Source organism: Silurus meridionalis, chromosome 28, assembly GCF_014805685.1.
Source record: "Silurus meridionalis isolate SWU-2019-XX chromosome 28, ASM1480568v1, whole genome shotgun sequence".
Classification (NCBI taxonomy): Eukaryota; Metazoa; Chordata; class Actinopteri; order Siluriformes; family Siluridae; genus Silurus; species Silurus meridionalis.
The window spans coordinates 14,158,578-14,178,054 of NC_060911.1; the positions used below are offsets into that span (position 1 = coordinate 14,158,578).

The window sequence follows — 19,477 nt, forward strand, 5'->3', positions numbered from 1 at the left end:
CAACTCTTGAGTTCCTGGTCCATGAGTTCCTCCAGTGGCGAGTGCAGGTTGTAAAGCCGATGGTGTAGATGCTGCTTTTTCTGTTACAAATGCTGTTTCCTGTTGTTCATGTTGTTCATGAGTTCTGATTTCTGCTCAACCCTGACCTGGCCAGGAGTTGGTAAACGAAAAACTGAAGAACCAGCAGACCAACAATGATCTAGAGAAGCTGACTCATGAGCTGGAGAAGATGGGCCTGAATAAAGAAGGACTGCTGCACGATGAACAGAGCTCTGCTGCAAGGTGAGACACATGCAATACACAGGTAATGTACAGGTACACAATACACACACACACACACACACACACACACACACACACACACACACACACAGTGTACAGGTACACAATACAGTAAACACACACACATACACACACACAAAAATGGTGTACAGGTACAAAATACAATACACACACACACACACACAGTGTACAGGTACACAATACAGTATACACACAAATGGTTTACAGGTACATAATACAATACACACACACCTGGTGTACAGGTACACAATACACACACACACACACACACACACACACACACACACACACACACACACACACAGTGTACAGGTACACAATACAATACACATACACACATGGTGTACAGGTGCACAATACAATATACACACACACACACACACACACACACACACACACACACACATTGCGTACAGGTACAGAAAACCAAATACACACACATGGTGTACAGGTACACAATAAAACACACACAGGCACACACACATGGTGTACAGGTACACAATACAATACATGCATAGACACACACGCACATGCACATGGTGTACAGGTACAAAATACAATACACACACCTGGTGTACAGGTACACAATACAACACCCACATGCACATAATTTATAGGTACACAATACAACACACACACACACACACACACACACACTTGGTGGACAGGTACACAACACAATGCATTCAAACAGTATACAAGTTCACAACATAAAACACACAGTATACAGGTACACAACACTCTATGCACTCACAATGCACACGGAGTACACACAGTATACATACACAGTGTACAACACACTATGCACAAATTACACACATACACAACCAGGCTACACAGGTATGGGAGTTATGGGAATGAAACTAATAAAAGTAGAGCTTTAGTAGGTAAAAAATCAGACTAAAGTAAAAGTGTCTCTTTAAACTTTCACTTGAGTAAATAAACATTTTCCTTCAAAAGTATCCAAGTACAATGATTTATTATGGCGATAATGTCTTATTATAATTCACAAATCCAGTAAAAATCTTGATGTATTATTCAGGTTTAAGCTGCTTGAGTCGAAGCTGGAGTCCACACTAAAGTCCTCGCTGGAGATCAAAGAGGAGAAGATCGCCGCCCTGGAGGCCAGACTTCAGGAGTCCTCCAACCTCAACCAGCAGCTCCGACAGGAACTCAAAACGGTGCGGATTCTTCAACTCTTGCTTTAGATGCAAATCTAAATTGCATTATGTCTTAGATGAGAACATAGGTAGTCTGACCCGAACCCTTCTTCATGTCCATCAGGTGAAGAAGAACTATGAGGCTCTCCGGCAGAGGGAAGAGGAGGAGCGCATGGTGCACAGCTCGCCCTCAAGAGGTGGGGACGACTCTCAAAGCACCAGTAAGTGGGAGAAGGAGAGTCACGAGGCCACTCGAGAGCTCCTGAAGGTCAAAGATCGACTCATCGAGGTGGAGAGGAACGTAAGTGACTACCTGCTGGGTAAAATTAAAGCGGAACAGTCAAAAAATGTCAGCGGAAATCACCAGGAACTTTTTTTTCACTTCCTTCACTTTTGTATGCATTTCCTCAAGCATGCATTTATGTTCCTCCTCCCAGAATGCCACTCTTCAGGCAGAGAAGCAGGCACTGCGTACGCAACTGAAACAGCTGGAGACTCAAAGCAGCAACCTCCAGGCTCAGATCCTCGCTCTGCAGAGACAGGCCGCCTCACTGCAGGAGAACAACACCACGCTGCAGACTCAGAACGCGAAACTCCAGGTCACTGAACGCTACAACCTAAAATACACACACAAAACCCAATGAACACAATTCAACACAAGTCTCCTTTCACTGCAGCATCGATATCACCCTCATATACCATCACAGTTTTCCCGGGGATTTGAAATGACAGGAAACAAAACACAAAAGTCTAAATGAAAAAGCTTTACAACTCTTTTGAACTGTTTTGCCAGAGCTTTCCTCGCGACATCCATCTTTTCTTGGAAAATTATATTGTGTAAATGTCCTTGGTGTGTCTGCGTCCAAATCGATTTCTTCTCCTCGGTCAGTCATTGTGAAATGTCCAATTGAAGAACGTGAAAACGCTAACGTTATTGTACACCTGCTATATGAGGTGATTTGAATCAATTAGACACCTGAAGAGTGTTCAGTTCTTTTTGACCCCGGCAACATGTGATTTGACGGTTGAAATCTGATTGGATAGAATCTCTAACCGAATATTACACTGCTAGAGAAACGCTATGAAATAAGGAGAATTGACTATTGGGGATAATGTATTCTTTTTATTGGCTAACATTAGACTAAAACCTGAGTCAGCTATTCTTAGGCTAGCAGAGGAGAACTTGGAGGACAATCTGAGTTGTGTGGAAATGTGTGTTTGCGATAACCGATTTAAAAATAAAGAGGACCTGGCACAGGATTGAGATCAGACAGGGGATTGAGTGAAATGTAGGTCACTCATAAACCTGCATGCGCTTGCGTGTCTGTTCCAGGGTTCTCGCAAGACTTTTTTTTCAGTCAATATCAGATTAAGTGGCAGATGGTTTAACCCACAGTGGGCTCAGGGGGTTTCTGTCCATATGGATTATGTGTGTAATCATTTTTAATGCAAACCAAATCAAAACAGACAGGAACATAGACGATACACTGCAAGAAGTAACTGAGTGACGTGGTGCATTTATTGATGAATTTGTGATAATTTGCATATAATTTATTGTGGTTGTTGAATGATTTGTGGCATTTACCGAATAGTGAAGTGGTTGCTCAGTGAATAAGATGTTGGACTTCTGATCAGAAGGTCATTGGTTCAAATCCCAGCACCCACCCTTAAATTCCTTTAATCCCCAACTGCTCAGCTGTATAACTGCGATGACTGTGAATTGCTCTGGATAAAGGCCAAATACCGAATAATTCACTGAGGGGACCAGTTGCTACCAGATAATTCACCACCGCTCTCAAAAATCCACACACTTTCTTTTGAAAACTTTTACCAGAGTTTCTGAAACTTTGCTCTTCTTACCATGTAATTTGCTGATGTTACAGAATAATTCTCTTTTAGTAATGAAAAAGTCAATAATTCAGATAATTCACCAGTTTTTCTCACTGTTGCTACTAAACAATCCAGACAATTTTGTTTTAGTGCTGAATAATTCCGAAAACCTCGCTGTAGCTACTGAATAATCCTAAATACCTCACTTTAGCTATTTAATAATCCTGAATATCTCACTGTAGCTACTGAATAATCCTGAATATCTCGCTGTAGCTACTGAATAATCCTTAATACCTCTTTGTAGCTACTGAATAATCCTGAATATCTCACTGTAGCTACTGAATATTCCTAAATACCTCGCTTTAGCTATTTAATAATCCTGAATATTTTACTGTAGCTACTGAATAATCCTAAATACCTCGCTGTAGCTATTTAATAATCCTGAATATCTTACTGTAGCTACTGAATAATCCTAAATACCTAGTTGTAGCTACTGAATAATCCTGAATATCTTGCTGTAGCTACATTATGTATTGAATCATCAACAAATCAATCACCATAAACTGATTATCTACTTAGAGTGACATTATTGGATTTCAGGGTTTTAGGCTCCATGTTTAAGTTATAGTCCATGTTAACACATTTCCATGGTTTTCTGGCTGTTTCTCAGGTGGAGAACTCGACTCTGAATTCGCAGAGCTCGGCGCTCGTAGCCCAGAACGCCCAGCTCCAGGGTCAGCAGTGCAGCGCAGAGACTGAGCGGGATGGCGCTGTGCGAGACCGCGAGGAGCTACGGTCCACCTACGAGCTGCTCCTGAGGGACCATGAGAAGCTCGCGACTCTGCACGAGCGCCAGGCAGCCGAGTACGAGGCACTGATTGGCAAACACGGGGGGCTGAAGAGCACACACAAGAACCTGGAAGTGCAGCACCGAGACCTGGAGGACAGGTAAAAAAAAAAAAAAAACAACGGAAAAGCTGTATAGAAAATATACAAGCTTTTATTGTTTTGTGATTTATTGTATGATTGTGTTGTGTCCAGGTATAACCAGCTGTTGAAGCAGAAGGCACAGCTGGAAGAGCTTGAGAAGGTTTTGAAAGCTGAGCAGGAGAAGATGCTGTCTGAGAACCAGAGGCACCAGGCTACAGCAGCTGAGTATCACAAACTGAAGGAAGAAAACCACAAGTGGGTGAAATTTTATCGTTTTTTTACTCAATTATTACTCTTTCACTGATAAATAATAAATAATAGTTTCAGAATAATTTACTGAATTTACCCAAATTATTACACTGGTTTCTTGTATTTGCGGTGGTATCAAAAGGTTTCGAGACTAATGGTGTAACTGGTGCTATTCTGAGTGCGTTACCACATCTGCGATTTCATTTCGAGCAAGTTAGAGCAAAAAGCAAACGCAAAATTCTGCATGAAACTTGGCAAATCTGCCACAGAGATGTTTGACACAACATGAGTTTAATCAGGAAGACCTTCGACGAGCTCAACCCCAAAAAATGTTGAAACCGTTTGCCAACTTGTGCAAGATAATCGTTGGAGAACAATCCACGTGATCGTGACACACCCCACTTGCCGATTTGGTTCCTGTGTCCTTCGCCCTTTTCCCGAAGATGAAGCTCTAACTCAGAGCTTGCCATTTGGACACTGTTGCAGAGATTTAGCATGAATTGCAGAAGGGGTTTGACAAGATTTAAAAAGAAGACTTCCAGGACACATTCCAGAAGTGGCTGGAACGCAGGAAGCGCTGTATTGTTGTTAGAAGGAACTATTTTGAAGGTGATAGTACGTTCTTGTGAACATAGCGGGTCTTGAAACTTTTCGATACCACTTCGTATATGATCTGATAACAGTGCTTCGTTCTATCCCTCTTGTCCTCCAAAGGAATTTCTCGCAACAATTTATTTCCCTCGCTTTTTCCCTCTTCAAAGGTTAAACACGACCTACCAGCAGCTGCTGAAAGATAACGAGGGGCTGCAGGCCGACCACAAGAACCTGAAGAGCCAGCTGAATGCTGCCAAACTGGAGCAGACTCGCCTGGAGGCCGAGTTCTCCAAGCTGAAAGAGCAGTACCAACAGCTGGATATCACCTCCACCAAACTCACCAACCAGTGCGAGGTACGTTCCCTCACTACCACATGCTCAGATCATTATTCCCCACCGTTTTTTCATTTTTTTATTGGACGTCTACAATTACACTCCTGACACCAGAGAGAAAATCTGTTCCACTCACGCTGTTAGTCTGCTGGTTTAAATGGCATTGTGATGTTAAATCGAAGCCGGCTGCACAGTCCTGAGTCGTCTCTTTGTCTCGCGGAGTGATTTATTTCTCCCAAAGGGAGGTCGAGGCTTGTCCTCAGGAATGCAAGGGCTCCTCACTGCCTCCAGTATGGACGTGTGTTAGGGTTTAGAGTGTATGATTACCTTCGAATTCCGTCTGTAATCTATTACTTGTTCTTTTCTCCAGTGAACTTTCATCTCTTTTTTGTGTTCGTCTCATAGAATATGTGGTCTGTAATTCTCATGCTTTTTCTTCTGGACTCCACATACAGTGCATTTAAAAGGTATTCAGACCCCCTTCAATTTCAGACTCTTTGCAACAACACTTGAAATTGAACTCAGGTACCTCCCATTTCTCTTGATTTCTGCTGAGATGTGTCTGCACCTTGACTGGAGGCCTCCTATCTGACAATGCAGATCAGAGCAAGAACCAAATAATGAGGTCAAAGCAACTGCATGCAGAGCTCAGGGACAGGATTGTTGCAATTCACAGATCTGGGGAAGGCTACAATAAATGAAGAGTCCCAGAAGCACAGTGGCCTCCATATTTCTCAGAGAGAAGGGGCTTAGTAAGAGAGGTAATTAAGAACCTGAAGGCCACTTTGACTGAGGTTTGGAGATCCTTTGCGGAGTTGGGACAAAGTTCCAGAAGGAGAAACATCATTGAAGCAGCCGTCACCAGTCTGGGCTTGATGGCAAAGTGGCTAGACGGAAGCCTCTCCTCTCCCTATAGAAAGCCTGCTTGATGTTTGCCGACAGGCACCTGAAGGACTCTCAGACCGTGAAGAATAATATTCTGTGGTTTGATGAAACCAAGGTTTAACTGTTTGGCCTCAATTCTAACCGAAACCAGGCACCACTCTTCATTTGTGCAGAACCATCCAAAAAGTGAAGCATGATGGTGGGAGTGTTTTTCTTCAGCATGGACTTGGCTACCTTTCAAGATTGAGGGAAAGCTGAATGGAGCAAAGTACAGAGATATTCTCAATAAAAAAACGTTCCACAGTGCTCATGACCTCAGTCCAGGCCACTGAGGTTCACCTTTTTACATGACAACAACCTTAAACACAGCCAAGATGACACAGAAGTAGCTTAACTCTAACTTCTAGAGTTGACTTGACCTGAACCCAATCAACATCTCTGGAGAGACCTTAAAGTCACTGTCCACCGACACTGACCCACCTTGAGAGGATTGGCCCTGAAGAATGATGGAAAATCCCCCAATCCAAGTGAAGGGGGTCTGAAAACATTCAAAATGCACTGTAAATACCACCACAACTAATGTGGATTGAAACCGGACCAAAACCCCTTTTGGGCTGGGTGTTCATTATTTAACTGGAAAAATACTTTCCTCTCCTGCCACTGCTGACTTGATCAAACACTACAGCTATCGGAAGGACGTGAGAACAAAAAATTGCATATCAAAACTGACCAAGCGACTGTGTTTTTGGTAAAGCAACAATCCACTTTTTTTTTTTTTTTGTTTATTTTAAACGCCACCTTTTCCACGCTTCCACGCAATCTTCAGTCCATGAGGGCACCATAATAAATACTGGAAATGACGTACTCGTAAATATCCTCTAAAATTGAGGAAGATTTTTCCTTTTTGTACTAGGAGATCCAAATCTGATTGTGCTCCATGAAGATATGCTTTCCATGGGTTTGGAGTGATCTCCTGCTATAGAGCTCTGAGATCAACCCCTATTGAACATGATGAATGTGAACGCTGACTGCACCCCAGGCCTCCCCAAAACCTAGTGGAACATTTTCCTGCAGCAAGGAAAATCTCCCTGAGATAAACGAGGAAGAAACTTTAAGAGGAACCAGACTCAAAAGGGGAACCCGTTCTCATTTGGCTCATATGAAGAGTATGATTATAACTCCTCAAAAACAACACAAAACCCCGGAGAGTGAGAACTAACATGAGCACCGGAGTGTGTGATTATGAAAAATTTTCTTTCTACAGTCTTATACAGTCAGTTGACTTTATGGAACCAGGAGCTACTGACCAACTCAAAAAATAGCTCAACATTTGAGGTCATCATCCAACACCAGCTTCTCAATGCCAGATCCTTTGAAATTTCGAAGAGGTCCCACATCCAAACACTACATAAAGAGGAATCCAAATGGCCCTGGTACATCTCTAGATTATTTAAAAGTCCACAATCTTCATGAGCTGGGACGTGACTGGGGCTGGAGCAACCTCAGGATGCCTCGAGATGGGTAGAGAAAGAGAAGCAGTGGAGAGGAATTACCGTAGCTGCTGTTCATAATAGTAACAGCACAAGTTAATAATGTGATGTGATCAGATGTTCTGGAGCACAAGGTTATGATGTGATGTGTGTTATGTGTAGAAATCACTAAAAAGATACGTCTTTAATCTGCACTTAAACTGGGAGAGTGTGTCTGAGCCCCGAACACTATCAGGAAGACTATTCCAAAGTTTAGGAGCTAAATGTGAGAATGTTCTACCACCTTTAGTGGCCTTTGCTATTCTAGGAACTACTAGAAGTCTGGAGTTTTGAGATCTAAAGGAGCGTGACGGATTGTAGCGTGTTAAAAGACTGGAGAGATACATGGAAGCCAAACCATTTAGTGCTTTACAAGTAAGAAGCAGTAGTTTGTAGTGGATTTGAAACTTAACAGGAAACCTGTGTAGGGATGATAAGATTGGGGTTACTATATGATGATATATTCTTGACCTTGTGAGAACTCTGGCTGCTGCATTCTGAACTAACTAAAGCTTGTTAATTAATGATGCAAAACATCCACCTAGTAATGCATTACAATAGTCTATTCTGGAGGTCATGAACGTGTGGACGAGCTTCTCTGCATCAGATATAAACATGTTTCTGAGCTTAGCAATATTTCTAAGGTGGAAGAAGCTGTTTTTGTAATATGGTTGATATGATTTTTAAAAGACAATTTCTAAAATAAAAAAAACGTTTTAAACAGTGTTTGGGGTTTGTCTGGATCTTTCATTTGGAAAAACACTTATCTTTGCCCCACCGTGTCCTTCTTTGCTCACCCAAAGCCTTCTTTGCTCTGTGTGTAGTTGCTGAGCCAGCTGAAAGGGAATCTGGAGGAGGAAAACCGGCACTTGCTGGACCAGATCCAGACCCTGATGCTGCAGAACCGAACCTTGTTGGAGCAGACCATGGAGAGCAAAGACCTTTTCCACGTCGAGCAGAGACAGTACATGTGGGTCATCACTGTTTAGAGCTACTCATTCAAGAGATATAATTGTTTAATTAACTTATTTTACCTGGAAATGTTCTTTCTCAAGTTGCCAAATGCCATTTTTCCCTAGAAACGGCAAACTCCCATTTCCTGACACCGGAGACTCCTTTAATAGATGTTAAATAAATGTGTCCTAAATCATTTTACATGTTTTTTAAACAAAATTCTGTATTTGCAGTGCAAGACGTGAATAGTGAACTCGGCTTTTCTCTTTTTTTAGAGACAAACTAAACGAGCTGAGGAGACAAAAGGAGAAGTTAGAGGAGAAGATCATGGATCAGTACAAATTCTACGACCCCTCACCCCCTCGGAGGTTCGTTATTTATCCTTATTTCTGGAAGTTAGTTCTGATTATGTGTCAAGAACCGACGAGATCGAGGATCTCTGCATTTGTTTTTCGCCTCAGAAGGGGAAACTGGATCACTCTGAAGATGAAGAAGCTGATCAAGCCGAAGAGCCGCGAGCGAATGCGCTCCCTGACGCTCACGCCCTGCCGCTCTGAGTCAAGCGACGGCTTCCTGGTGGCTCCTCAGGACAGTCAGGACAGCTCATCCATGGGCTCAGGGTCACTCGACGACCCTCTGTGTCAAAAGAGGAGCGGAAGTGAGTCGGAGCTTGCATTTTTAAATCTTGAATCAGGATCGACGTGTTTTCGGGTTTCTCTGGATCACATTGAATATATTTTCACTCCTGCAAAAATTCCTTACACTACATGTATTTGGCAAGGTTCTTCATCCAAAGCAACTAACAATTATCTTATTCACACAACTGAGCAGTTGAGGGTTAAGGGCCTTGCTCAAGGGCCCAGCACTGGTTTGCGCTGGGATATGAACTCACGACCTTCTGAGCAGAAGTCCAACATCTTATCCTATGTATATACTAGTGATGTGCATCTCCATAACTGTGGCCGATGTGATTTGCATCTAGATGTATAAAATTGATGCGATTTTGATTCGATTCAACGCTCAATATGGCTCAATGCAATTCAATATGGTACAGAAAGTTCGCTTTTATTTCTTTGGTTCAGACAGGCAGCAAATCACCAATTTACTTGAGTGCCCTCTTATGTGCGTGGCCTTTAAGATAAAAAAAAAAAAAAAAGATAAAACCAAAAGTTCTTTTTCTGTTTTGTCTCCAGGAAGGTGCAGCTCTACCTCTGCCATGTTAATCTGTATTCTACGTGACCTGGAACGCGTTCGCAAAACAGTTTAGCGAGTAAAACGTGTAAAATACTGGTCACAAATTCTTGGTCACTTTCTGAATTAAAAAAAGAAAAAGAAGAGTGCATCTACTAATAATTATATAGAAATAAATCGCTTTTTACCAAAGAGAACATGAACGTTTTTTTCAATCGATGCATCACATCGTTAACATTTATGCCGATGCACCAATGCGAAACGTACGATTTTACAACCCGTAATATGTAGGTGGGCCATTTCCTCGTTCTCTCTCTGAGCATTTCTAAGAAGGATTTTGATGCGTGTTGACGCTCGAGACGGTTCATTTGCTTGTGCGATAGTTGGCGCTTACTTTTGCTTTCATTTGATTTGCCTTGTTTGTTTTTTTCCCCTCTCTCTTTCCCTTCTTGGGTGCTGAAAGGGAGGAGAGCACAGCACAGCAATGTGCAAAGTTCCTCCAATGGTATGCCTTTAACTGAGGTTTTAGCAGAAGCCTCATCTTCTCAGGGGGGTCATCATCCTCCACGTGCGTTTGTTTTATTAAACGGTGCAATGCGACCCAAAGGTCATTAACGCTCTTAAAAGCAATCATTATTAAAGCCCAATTGCCCACTGAATTGCACCTTTTAATATTCATCTGTGTGTGTTTGTGTTTGTGTTGTTGTGCTGCAGCAAAACTCTAGAAAACTCACCTCTGTTGTCTCAATGGGATTTGTACATTTCACATATGCGAATGTGATGGAAAAGTGTGTTTAGTGTGTGTCTGGTGTGTGTATATGTTAACATCACTGTGTTCTCTCCCTCATTTCTCCACCTCCATCGTTCCCTCGCTGACTCAGCACTAAAAAGGCTGCCCTTTATGAGGAACAGGTCCAAGGACAAAGACAAAGTGAAGGCCATTTATCGGCGTTCCATGTGTAAGACTCGAGATCACAGCCTTCTCTCTCCTGCCCTCTCTATCGCCGTCCCTCCGCCGTCCCCGTCCATTGTACCCCCTTCCACCGTCTCCTTCTGCCGTCTCTCTCGCCGTCCCTGTCTATGTTTTAGACTTTAGTTTCTCTCCGTTTGCTTCATCACAACCTCCTGAGTATATTTTACATCTTTATTTTTATGTATTTCATGTATCTGTCACTCTTTCTCTCTATTTTTCTCTCTTTCTCTTTATCTGTCCGTTGCTTTCTCTTAATCGTTCTCTATCTTTCTCTCTCTTTACATTAATGCATAAGCATTATTTTTAGCAAAAAAGAGACCTAAAAGTCAGTTTCTCTTTCCCTCTCTATCTATCTTTTTTCTCTCTCTCTCTCTCTCTCTCTCTCTCTCACACCCACGCACCCCCTTTGGTCTTCCTCACACAGTATACCAGACATGCTGGTGTTTTTACAGTGCATCAATAAAGTCTTGTTACAAAATCAGAAATGTACAAAAAGAAATGATTATGGAATCATTTTTAATCATTATTTTGGGCAAATGTTTGTGGATGTGCTTATTCTTGAACTTCCCATTCCAAATTTATTCTTATAATAAGCTCCACTCTTCTGGGAAGCTGTTCAACTAGATTTTGTGTGGATTTGTGGAAATTTAGTCAACCACTAGGGTGTTTGTAAAGCCAGGTCCTGATGTAGTGAGGAAGCCTGGGGTGTGTGGAAAATTCATCCCAAAAGGTGCTCAGTCGTTTTGGAGCTCTTTAGTAGATCTTCCACTCCAACCCATGTAAAAAAATATCTTCATTGAGCTGGAACAGGTTTGGGTCTGCTATTGCATGTGAAGAGAAAATTTCATGCTACTGCATGCAGAGACGACCTACACGTCTGAATGACGTTTTCACTTTCAGTTGTTTTCTTTTCATCTATTCATCCACTTTGTTTGCTCTGAGCATGTTATCTGTTTCAGTGTCGAGTTGCATGCACTCATCCAAGCAGAGAAGATCCTGGGTCCTTATGGCACGCTCTGATAACGCTTCGATTTCCTTCTCAGCCATGAACGATCTCCTGCAGACTATGGCGCTGTCCGGTGCTGGTCAGTGGAGTGGCAGTACAGATCACCTGGAGGCCCCTGAGGACCCGGTGTGTGCAGGCGGGAGCCAGCGAATGAAGGAGCTCGCGTACTCCACGACGGCCATCGACTACACCACCCTCAGCACCAAGCACAAGCTCAAGAACAAAGGTAGAGCTGGAGGCCCTCTTCATTCTTCATCCTCATGTGTAGTGTTGGTTGTGTTGTCTCAGGTTGTCTAAGGCATACTGTTGTTGGAGAGCTTCTTTAGGTCTTGGGAATTTCCAACACTTTGGATTGTCTCAGATCAGTTTATCATGCTGTTATGATGGAATGTACACACGATTTACACTCTTTAACGTTACTAGAAGTCATAGCTAGCGTGTTAGGTTATTTATATAGATTAGCTTGGTGTCACTCTGTGGTCACAAGGAGTCAAGGTGCTGAAGGTGGGAGAGTTTAAATCCCTGGGTGAAGAAGAGTGACAGGATGGATTTGGGACAGAAGAATATCTGCAAGAATGCAATTCAGACCTCCTATGTTGTATGGTTTTGAGACCTGGGCATTGACAAAAAGACAGAAGGCGGAGCTGGAGGCGGCACAGTTGAAGATGCTGGGATGAGTATGAACAGGATTAGAAATTGGTTTATTAGAAGAACTGGGCAGGTTTTGGAGACGAGGTGAGAGAGATGGTTCGGTCATGTGTAGAAGAGGGACATGGGGTATATTGGTTGAAGAAAGTCAAATTGAAAAGACGAGGAACGGCAAGGAGGAGGTTTTTGGATGTGGTGAGGGAAGACATGCAGGTGTTTGGGTTGAAAGAGGACAGTGCGATATAGAGGACTATCCTACATATATACAGTGTTCTGTATTGTTTAAAGATTTATTGTCACACTCTTGATGTCACCCAAATGAGGATGAGGTTCCCCTTTTGAGTCAGGGTTTCTTCAGTCGGCATGGCTGCTCATCGGGATTAATGCACCTTAACCTTTAAAATTCTGTAAAGCTGCTTTGAGACAATGTCTGTTGTGAAAAGCGCAATAGAAATAAACTTGACTTGACTATCCGCTATGGCGATCTCTAATGGGAGCAATGTCAATGGGATATTTCAAGTCACTTTGCGGAAGACAAACAGGGGGTTGACATAACTCGACCCTTCTTCAACATCCGTCTGATTTAAATGTTTGAGTCACTGTTATTTGTAAGCTTTTTCATGAACATTGTACTAAAGCTGCTTTAAAGAATTGTATAGATCCTAAAGATACATTTTACCATCTTACATTTTAACCCTAATGGCCAAACCGGTGGCGGCAGTGGCAGAAAAAAAAAAATCAGTCCTCTCATTCATTTACATTTACTGCATTTGGCCAAAGCATCTATTAGCATTCACTTTTCTCTAGCACAAGCCTGTGGTTCTGATCAAAGCTGAAGCGGCCCAATTGAATATGTGTGAAAATGACTGAAAAGCAACTCATTAGCACCACCTAGTGAAAGGCTAACTTAATGATACATCATATTCCAATTCACAGAGATGATTAGAAATGACCTAAAGATGTAAAGTTCCTGAAAGTTCCTCCTGTATCTGGAACCAAAATTACAGTTCTCCCTCACTAACTGCATCTTTTGGTTGGCTAAAGACCCTCGATTAGGCAAAGGTCTAAACCAGAACGACAGTGAAAGATTTTTATTTGTTTGCAGATAATGTCTCCTGCGAGGACGTCACTCCTACTTCTTCAGACGAGCAGAGTGCCGTTCAAAGCCAAGGTAATGAGTTAACATGCATGCTATAAAAACTTCTAAACCTTTACCTGGCTCAAGAGTGAGTGAATGTCTGGTCTGTAAGTTGTTGAGATGTTGATGCAAAAAGTGACGATATAATGGGATATAAGGTGTGTGTGTGAGAAAGACTAAGATTTTCCACAGCATGGAAGTTCTGTGCGCTTGTTTGTGTGTAAATGAACTTCCTGTATATCTTGAATGACAGGTGTCTCGTCCAATGATCAGTAAGTGTTCCATTCACAACTATACCTACCTTTTCCGGTTTGTCTGAATTGTCGTTGTTTTCGGATTTGTTAATGTTTTTGGCACTTCTCGGCCAGCGTAATATGCTCATGTATGTGATTTATTTATTTACTTTTATAATCACTATTTCTCTTTCACATCAATGTCATCATGTGTGTCGATTTGCGTGATGTTGTGTGTCAGGTGCAGTGAACGGCAGTGCGAGTCGACCACACAGCGAGAGCAGTGGAGAGTTCAGCCTCAGCCTGGATGCCGAGGTTTGGTCGAGCGAGAGTAGCCCGGTTCAGAGATCATCTCAACACAACCACCAGAGGAGGAGGAGCAGCATTCACGCCAACGAGGTGCTTCACACTTCAGATATGGCGGAGATAATGGCTGAAAGTTGACCAATAAAAAAAATTACGCTTTTTGTTTTTAGTTTATATAGTTCCTTATTTTTATTTACTAAATTATCATTTACAGGACGTATACAATATATTGAAAATAAAACCAATAAGATCTGCATTGAGTAAATAATTAGTATATATATATATATATAAGCTTATTATATACATTTATATATATTTATATATAAGAATTGTCATCCAGGTTGCCAAGGTATCCAACAATCTATTAATGATCAACATTTTAATGTATTTTTGTTAATAAAATTAAAAGGGGTATTTTTTCTTAATCTTATTTACAACTTCGCTACAATTAAGGATTCCTTGTGTATCTGTGCTTCTTCCAGTCTGGCAGCCAAGACAATCTGAGTGCAGAGTCCCCACGCTTTTCCAGAGCATCCGATCCTGTGCCGAAGGAGCGTCCCAAGGGGCGGGGAATCCTGCGGTCTGCCAGTGGGAAGGCCACGCCCAGCGAGCCCAGAGCGGGCCGTCCGAGTCTGCGCAAGGCGGAGAGCACCCGGGTGAAGGGTCCGAGTCAGCCGCGATTAGGCCTGAGTGCTCAGGCGAAAGCGACGTCCGTGTGCGAACGCCTGGACGCCTCGTCGTCCTCCGCCGGCCTCCCTCGCGCCAGCAGTGTCATCTCTACAGCCGAGGGCAGCACGCGGCGCTCCAGCGTCCACGATATGCTGGCCAAGGACGCCCGCGAGCCGGTCTCCGTCGATCCGTCACCCTCGAAGACTCAAACCGCATCCAGTGAGTACCTAAAACCCAACCTGCCCAAATCGGCCAGCATGCCCTGCGCGGGCCACCTCCCGCACGCAGATGACTCTGAGCTGTCCACTCTGCAGGAGTTCTTAGGCCCATCCTTTACCGTAGATTCCGTCTTTCTGGACTCTATCTTTAGCGAGCCGGCGTTTTCCAGCAGCACCAGGAACCAGGCTTTCCTCTCGCTCAATACGTCTCTCGTTAGTAACATCAGCGGCCCGCCTCTCAAACCCAAACCCAATCACAATCAGCTGCAAGACGGAAAGGTAGACACACTGGGCCACGAAAACAATCCTGACCAATCAGCTCCCATGAGTTCAGAGGACAGTCAATCGCTGTGGTACGAATACGGCTGTGTCTAACGCGTGCGACTCCGTGACCTCATTTCCTGTCTGGTGATGGTCGAGCACCTGCATGAACGCTTCTTTTATCCGTTTTTTTTTTTTTTGGCTTTGTTGTGTTTGTTGCTGGCTCATCACCTCCCCCCTCACTCTCACCCTCGCCCTGGCTCTGTCCTTGGTCCTGATTATGTACAATCCCTCTGTTTTACTTTGTTGAATGTCTGCATGCGAAATATGTCTTACAATCACGTGTTCTTTTGTTAATATATACAATAATCATACTGCCATGATTATTCTATAAGTATCACAAAATGTTTTTTTTTTTTTTTTCTTTTGTATCATTTCATTTTTTTTTTTTTTTGCTAATTTATAATGTAAGCTCTGCCTCCATTTGCTTGTTCGGGGGAAAAAAAGATCCAAAATACGAAGAGCTGAGACCTGATCTACTTTTAATATTTAAATAAAGCAATTAGGCTTGTGGAGCACGTCCCATGATTCTCTTGTCTTCTCGAGATGATCTAAAGCACTAACCCATGATTCATTTCTTCTAACCTGCTAGATTTCCTGGCTGTTAATTTAGGGCGGGAGTTATTTTTTGTGGGGGCTTGGTATCTGGGACGTGGTGTTGCATAAATGGGTCTCTCGCAATCATTTCCGAGTCATTGTGTCACTTTTTTTTTCCCCCACCTCAGTCCTGTGATCCCATTTTGACTGCTTTAGTCAAAATGAAGGAAATGATGTATTGATTTTTTGTTTGGTGCAATTGAGCGGTCTCGAGGCAGGTGGCTTCAGTCATTTCGCTGAAGACAGAAGGCCCTTAGATTTGCCGGTACACACACGGATATCTTTTGAACCAATGTAAGGTTAAGTTATATATATTTATCACAGGATCACTGAGCTGCCACTGCTGGGCCCTTGAGCAAGGCCCTCAACCCTCTGGATAAGGGTGTCTACCAATTTTTACAAATGTAAATGGTAACTTGGTGGTTGAGGCTTTGGTTTACTAAACAGTGGGTCAGGGAATCGAGCCCCGGTATCGCCAAGCTGCCACTTTTGGGGCCCTTGAGCAAGGACCTTAACCCTCTGTGCTCCAGGGGGGCTATATCATGGCTCACCCTGTGCTCTGACCCCAGCTTTCTAACGTCACTGGGATATACAAAGAATTTCACTACACAGTAATGTACATGTAGTAAGTATAGAGCACCTTTTATCCTTTGAATTTTCTATAAGGTTCCAGAATTTCAACATTTCAATGCAAAAAAAATAGAAGACCAAGCGAACCGTAACGATTTTTTTTATCTCTCATCCTTATATGTTTATCCCTAATGAACGAGCCAGTCGTGACAGTAATGAGGAAAAACTTATACCTGAGATGGTATAAGGGGAAAAAACTTTGACTCCAAAGGAAGGAAATCCATTTTCTTGGGATTTCCAGTCATTATAGTGCCAACATTTTTGAGGCTAATCATCATAACTGTTCATGGTGATTGCATCTCTGCTAAATTGTCTATCCAAATCCATCTTCATGGTTCTAAAAATGTCCATAATTTAAATAATTGTGCTGTTTTTTTTAAATTATTAGATTTATGAATTTCTGTTGTTGCTCTAATCCACCTAAAGATCCAACAGAATTACAGTTACTTCCCTCTATACAATGGCTATTTATACTAAATTATTCCAAGTTTTTTAAAATTTTGTTATATTACATTACACAGTTACAAAAGTTTGCGATGCCTGGCTTTTCCAGTCATATGTGGTCCTTCCCCAAACAGTTCTGAAAAATCTGAGACACACAGTTAGTGTAGGACGTCTTTGGATGGAGTAGCATGAAATCTACCTTTCACTTGACCTTGAAGACCCAAACCTGTTTTAGCATAAAGCAACACACATGGGTTGGAAGATGTGGAAGATCTGCTATAGAGCTCCAACCCTATTGAACACCTTTGTGATGAGTTTTTCACACCGACTGCACCTCACGCCTCCTCACCACACCTACAACAGTACATGACTTTACTAACTACCTATGTGGCTGAATGACACTTGCACAAATCTCCATAAAATCTAGTGAAACATCTTCCCAGAAGAGTGGAGCTTATTATAAGGGCAAATGGCCACTAAATATGGAATGGGATGCGAAAAAACAGCACATACCATATCTTTACCATACCTTTTTTCTATGTAAGTGTAATAATATTTAAAGTAGTATAATAATGAGAAACGCAATTATAATGGCAAAAGATAAAAGCAGCCAATCATGGAGCAGTATGCGGATTAAGATCATGTAAAACTCTATGTAGCGTCTTTTTGAAGGTAAAAGTGTTTTTAAATTTTTATTTGATTGATGAAAAACAATTTTATTTCCGGGAAATATTACGTTCATCGGTAAAACAAAGTTGTTGTGCAGTATTTCTTCCTGGCGATGTTTAGTCTGTACAGTTCCACCCATTTTTGTGGTGTTTTAATAACGTAACATTCGCCTACTTTTTGTTTCCCGCAGATGTGGAAACATCACGCGAACGCAGGAAAACTAAAAGCCGATCCGGAGAGCAGCATATCTCCTAAAGGGTGATTGTTTTCCCGAGCCGGGAAAAAGGGGCAAGAGTCTGGGTGCAGGAAGTGGGGGGAGGGGACGAAGGGGGAGAACAGATGTCCGAGCTGCACGCTCTTCGCTTCATGGAGCTCGTGGGGGTTGAAGATGTATCCCGAAGACGACGGCTACGCTCCTGAACACACTACATTCCCTCTTTCTTCACTGCGGTACTGCATGATGTTCTGATACCGTGTCTGGAAGCTCCACCTGTATATATACACATGTCTTCACTGCTTCCTCATACAGAAGCTCTGAACTTTTATGAAGAGCTTTACATCAGTCTTTTTTTTTTCTTTTTTTTTCCTTGAATCAAGGAAATACAAGCGCTCCTGTTTTTGTTTTGTTTTGCTTGAATCTCAATCATCTGCTGGTGCGATATATATTTTTTTTTTTTCTTCACTCTTTTTTGAAACCTGCATCCAGATTCGATTCAAACACAATCATCTACAAAGTGGATGAGAAATGTGAAGCACAATGACAAATAGAGTGTGTTCGTGTGTGTGTGTGTGTGTGTGTGTGTGTGTGTGTGTGTGTGTGTGTGTGTGTAGGACTACTGCTGCCATTCAGACCTGACTTTTGCCTGAATACGCATTTCATGTAAGAAAACGAGAAGAGTTGTCTGCTTTATTACACACGTTTCCACAATACAAAGCTGATTTAAGAAAACGTTCCAAAATACAGCCTCCTGTACCTTTATTCACCTCAAACCACATTCCCATAGTGTTCTTTTATTTGTACTAATCAAATATGGTCTAAACAAACAACAACAAAAAAGAAATGATGCTGGATTTGTTTTTCAGTCGTCCAAGAAAAGTACTGCCACAATGTTCAGAAATAAAAAAACAAATATTCAGTTCATATCACAAATTATACGTAGTGCATTTTTTCTCAATCTCAACTGTTTTTCCTTCGTCTTATAGTCAAATGTTTTATATATAGTTACATTTAAAGATGTTGACACAATGTTTAAAAAAACTATGACTTGTCATTTTTCTATTACTAAGAAATCGCGAAGCATAAACTCCTCTGTACTGAAGATGTTGGTTTATTACCGAAATACACGTTCATATCATTCAACACGTCTCCTTTCACTGTAGCCACAACTGCACCTCCCACATACATCATCTCTAACAGAAGCATCGATATTAACCTCAGAATGTGTGCATTTTTTCCATGCATTATGTTTTTTTTGGGGATTTGAAATAAAGGAAAATTGTGTGTTTTTGTGCAGGAAAGAAAAAGTATAAACAGAAACACTTAACAACCGTTCTGGGCCGACCTTTCTTCACGACCGCCAGCTTTTCTTGAAAAGTCCGTCTTGTAAATGTCCTTGTAAGTGCGACCAAATCGATTTCTTATCGTCCGTCAGCCATTGCGGAATGAA

The 19,477-nt window shown here is 42.1% G+C and overlaps 1 protein-coding gene across 4 annotated transcripts in view; it reads left to right on the top strand.

Moving 5' to 3' along the window:
* Positions 1-19,163, top strand: part of LOC124381290 (girdin-like) — a 58,018-nt gene extending 38,855 nt beyond the window's left edge. Inside the window, exons 16-32 of one of the 4 annotated variants that reach the window (XM_046842761.1) lie at positions 155-282; positions 1,346-1,484; positions 1,588-1,764; positions 1,901-2,062; positions 3,964-4,241; positions 4,335-4,478; positions 5,234-5,420; positions 8,638-8,783; positions 9,043-9,135; positions 9,229-9,425; positions 10,422-10,463; positions 10,840-10,917; positions 11,975-12,163; positions 13,691-13,756; positions 14,198-14,355; positions 14,745-15,150; positions 18,001-19,163. In XM_046842761.1, coding sequence (XP_046698717.1) covers positions 155-282; positions 1,346-1,484; positions 1,588-1,764; positions 1,901-2,062; positions 3,964-4,241; positions 4,335-4,478; positions 5,234-5,420; positions 8,638-8,783; positions 9,043-9,135; positions 9,229-9,425; positions 10,422-10,463; positions 10,840-10,917; positions 11,975-12,163; positions 13,691-13,756; positions 14,198-14,355; positions 14,745-15,150; positions 18,001-18,065 — 2,655 coding nt within the window. In that variant the 3' untranslated portion in view covers positions 18,066-19,163. Of the gene's footprint in view, positions 1-154; positions 283-1,345; positions 1,485-1,587; positions 1,765-1,900; positions 2,063-3,963; positions 4,242-4,334; positions 4,479-5,233; positions 5,421-8,637; positions 8,784-9,042; positions 9,136-9,228; positions 9,426-10,421; positions 10,464-10,839; positions 10,918-11,974; positions 12,164-13,690; positions 13,757-14,197; positions 14,356-14,744; positions 15,986-18,000 lie in introns of those variants that run through there. The other 3 variants (XM_046842758.1, XM_046842759.1, XM_046842760.1) reach the window with 3 other exon arrangements.
* The last annotated feature ends 314 nt before the right edge of the window (positions 19,164-19,477 follow it).